The 884-nt window shown below is 63.7% G+C and overlaps 1 protein-coding gene across 1 annotated transcript in view; it reads right to left on the bottom strand.

Annotated features, from left to right (window-relative positions):
- Positions 1-635: 635 nt before the first annotated feature.
- Positions 636-884, bottom strand: part of EMH_0092510 (uncharacterized protein) — a gene marked incomplete at both ends in the record, with an annotated part of 862 nt that continues 613 nt past the window's right edge. Inside the window, one exon of the mRNA XM_013501843.1 lies at positions 636-739. Within this exon, the coding sequence (XP_013357297.1) occupies positions 636-739 (104 nt within the window). The remainder of the gene's footprint in view (positions 740-884) is intronic.

The following is an 884-nucleotide window of genomic DNA, read 5'->3' on the forward strand; positions in this document are numbered from 1 at the left end:
TATATATATATATATATACACCCATCGATACAACCAGACCTAATATAGGGGCCCCCCATCTGGGGGGGCCCCCCACAGAAGGTCTATGTAGACAGCAGTACCCTAAAGCGCACTTTCTTGGGGGGCCCCAAACTGGGGGCCCCTCAATGGGGGCCCCCATGGGGGGCCCCTCAATGGGGCCCCCCATGGGGGGCCCCCGAGTGGGGGCCCCCCTTTGGGGGGCCTACTATGGAGCCCTACAGGGGGGGCCCCCATGGGAGGCCCCCAGCGGGGGCCCCCGCAGGGGCCCTATAGGGGGGGCCTCCATGCCCTCGCTGGGGCCCTACAGGGGGAAAGGGGGGGGCCCCCGGGGGGGGGCCCCCACGGGGGCCCCCCATGGTCCCTTGAAGCCAATGGTAGAAGCGTAGAGTACCGAGGGGCCCCGCGGGGCCCCCTGGGGCCCCCCTGGGGCCCCTGATGAACTCCTTCTAAACCCTAAACCCTAAACCCTAAACCCTAAAGGGCGCAGGGCCCCTTGGGGCTCCATATAAAATATTGTAGAGCTAGGGTATAGGGTTTAGGGTTTAGGGTTTGGTGGCGTCTCATTGGTGTGAAGACTGCAGCGGGAGTCTAGGGTTTGGGTTGCTGCAGCTCAACTAGCCAAATCTATGCTGCTGCTGCTGCCGCTGCTGCTGCTGCTGCTGGTGCTGCTGCTGATGCTGCTGCTGCTGGTGCTGCTGCTGTTGCTGCTGCAGTGGACCTGATTAGAGGCCAGCAGCAATAGCAACGGTTGCTGCTGCTGTTGCTGCTGTTGCTGCCGCGTTGACTGCATCAGCAGCAGCAGCAGCAGCAGCAGCAGCAGCCGCAGCAGCAGCAGCAGCCGCAGCAGCAGCAGCAGCAGCAGC

Source organism: Eimeria mitis, genomic scaffold, assembly GCF_000499745.2.
Source record: "Eimeria mitis Houghton genomic scaffold, Emh_scaff7726, whole genome shotgun sequence".
NCBI lineage: Eukaryota > Apicomplexa > Conoidasida > Eucoccidiorida > Eimeriidae > Eimeria > Eimeria mitis.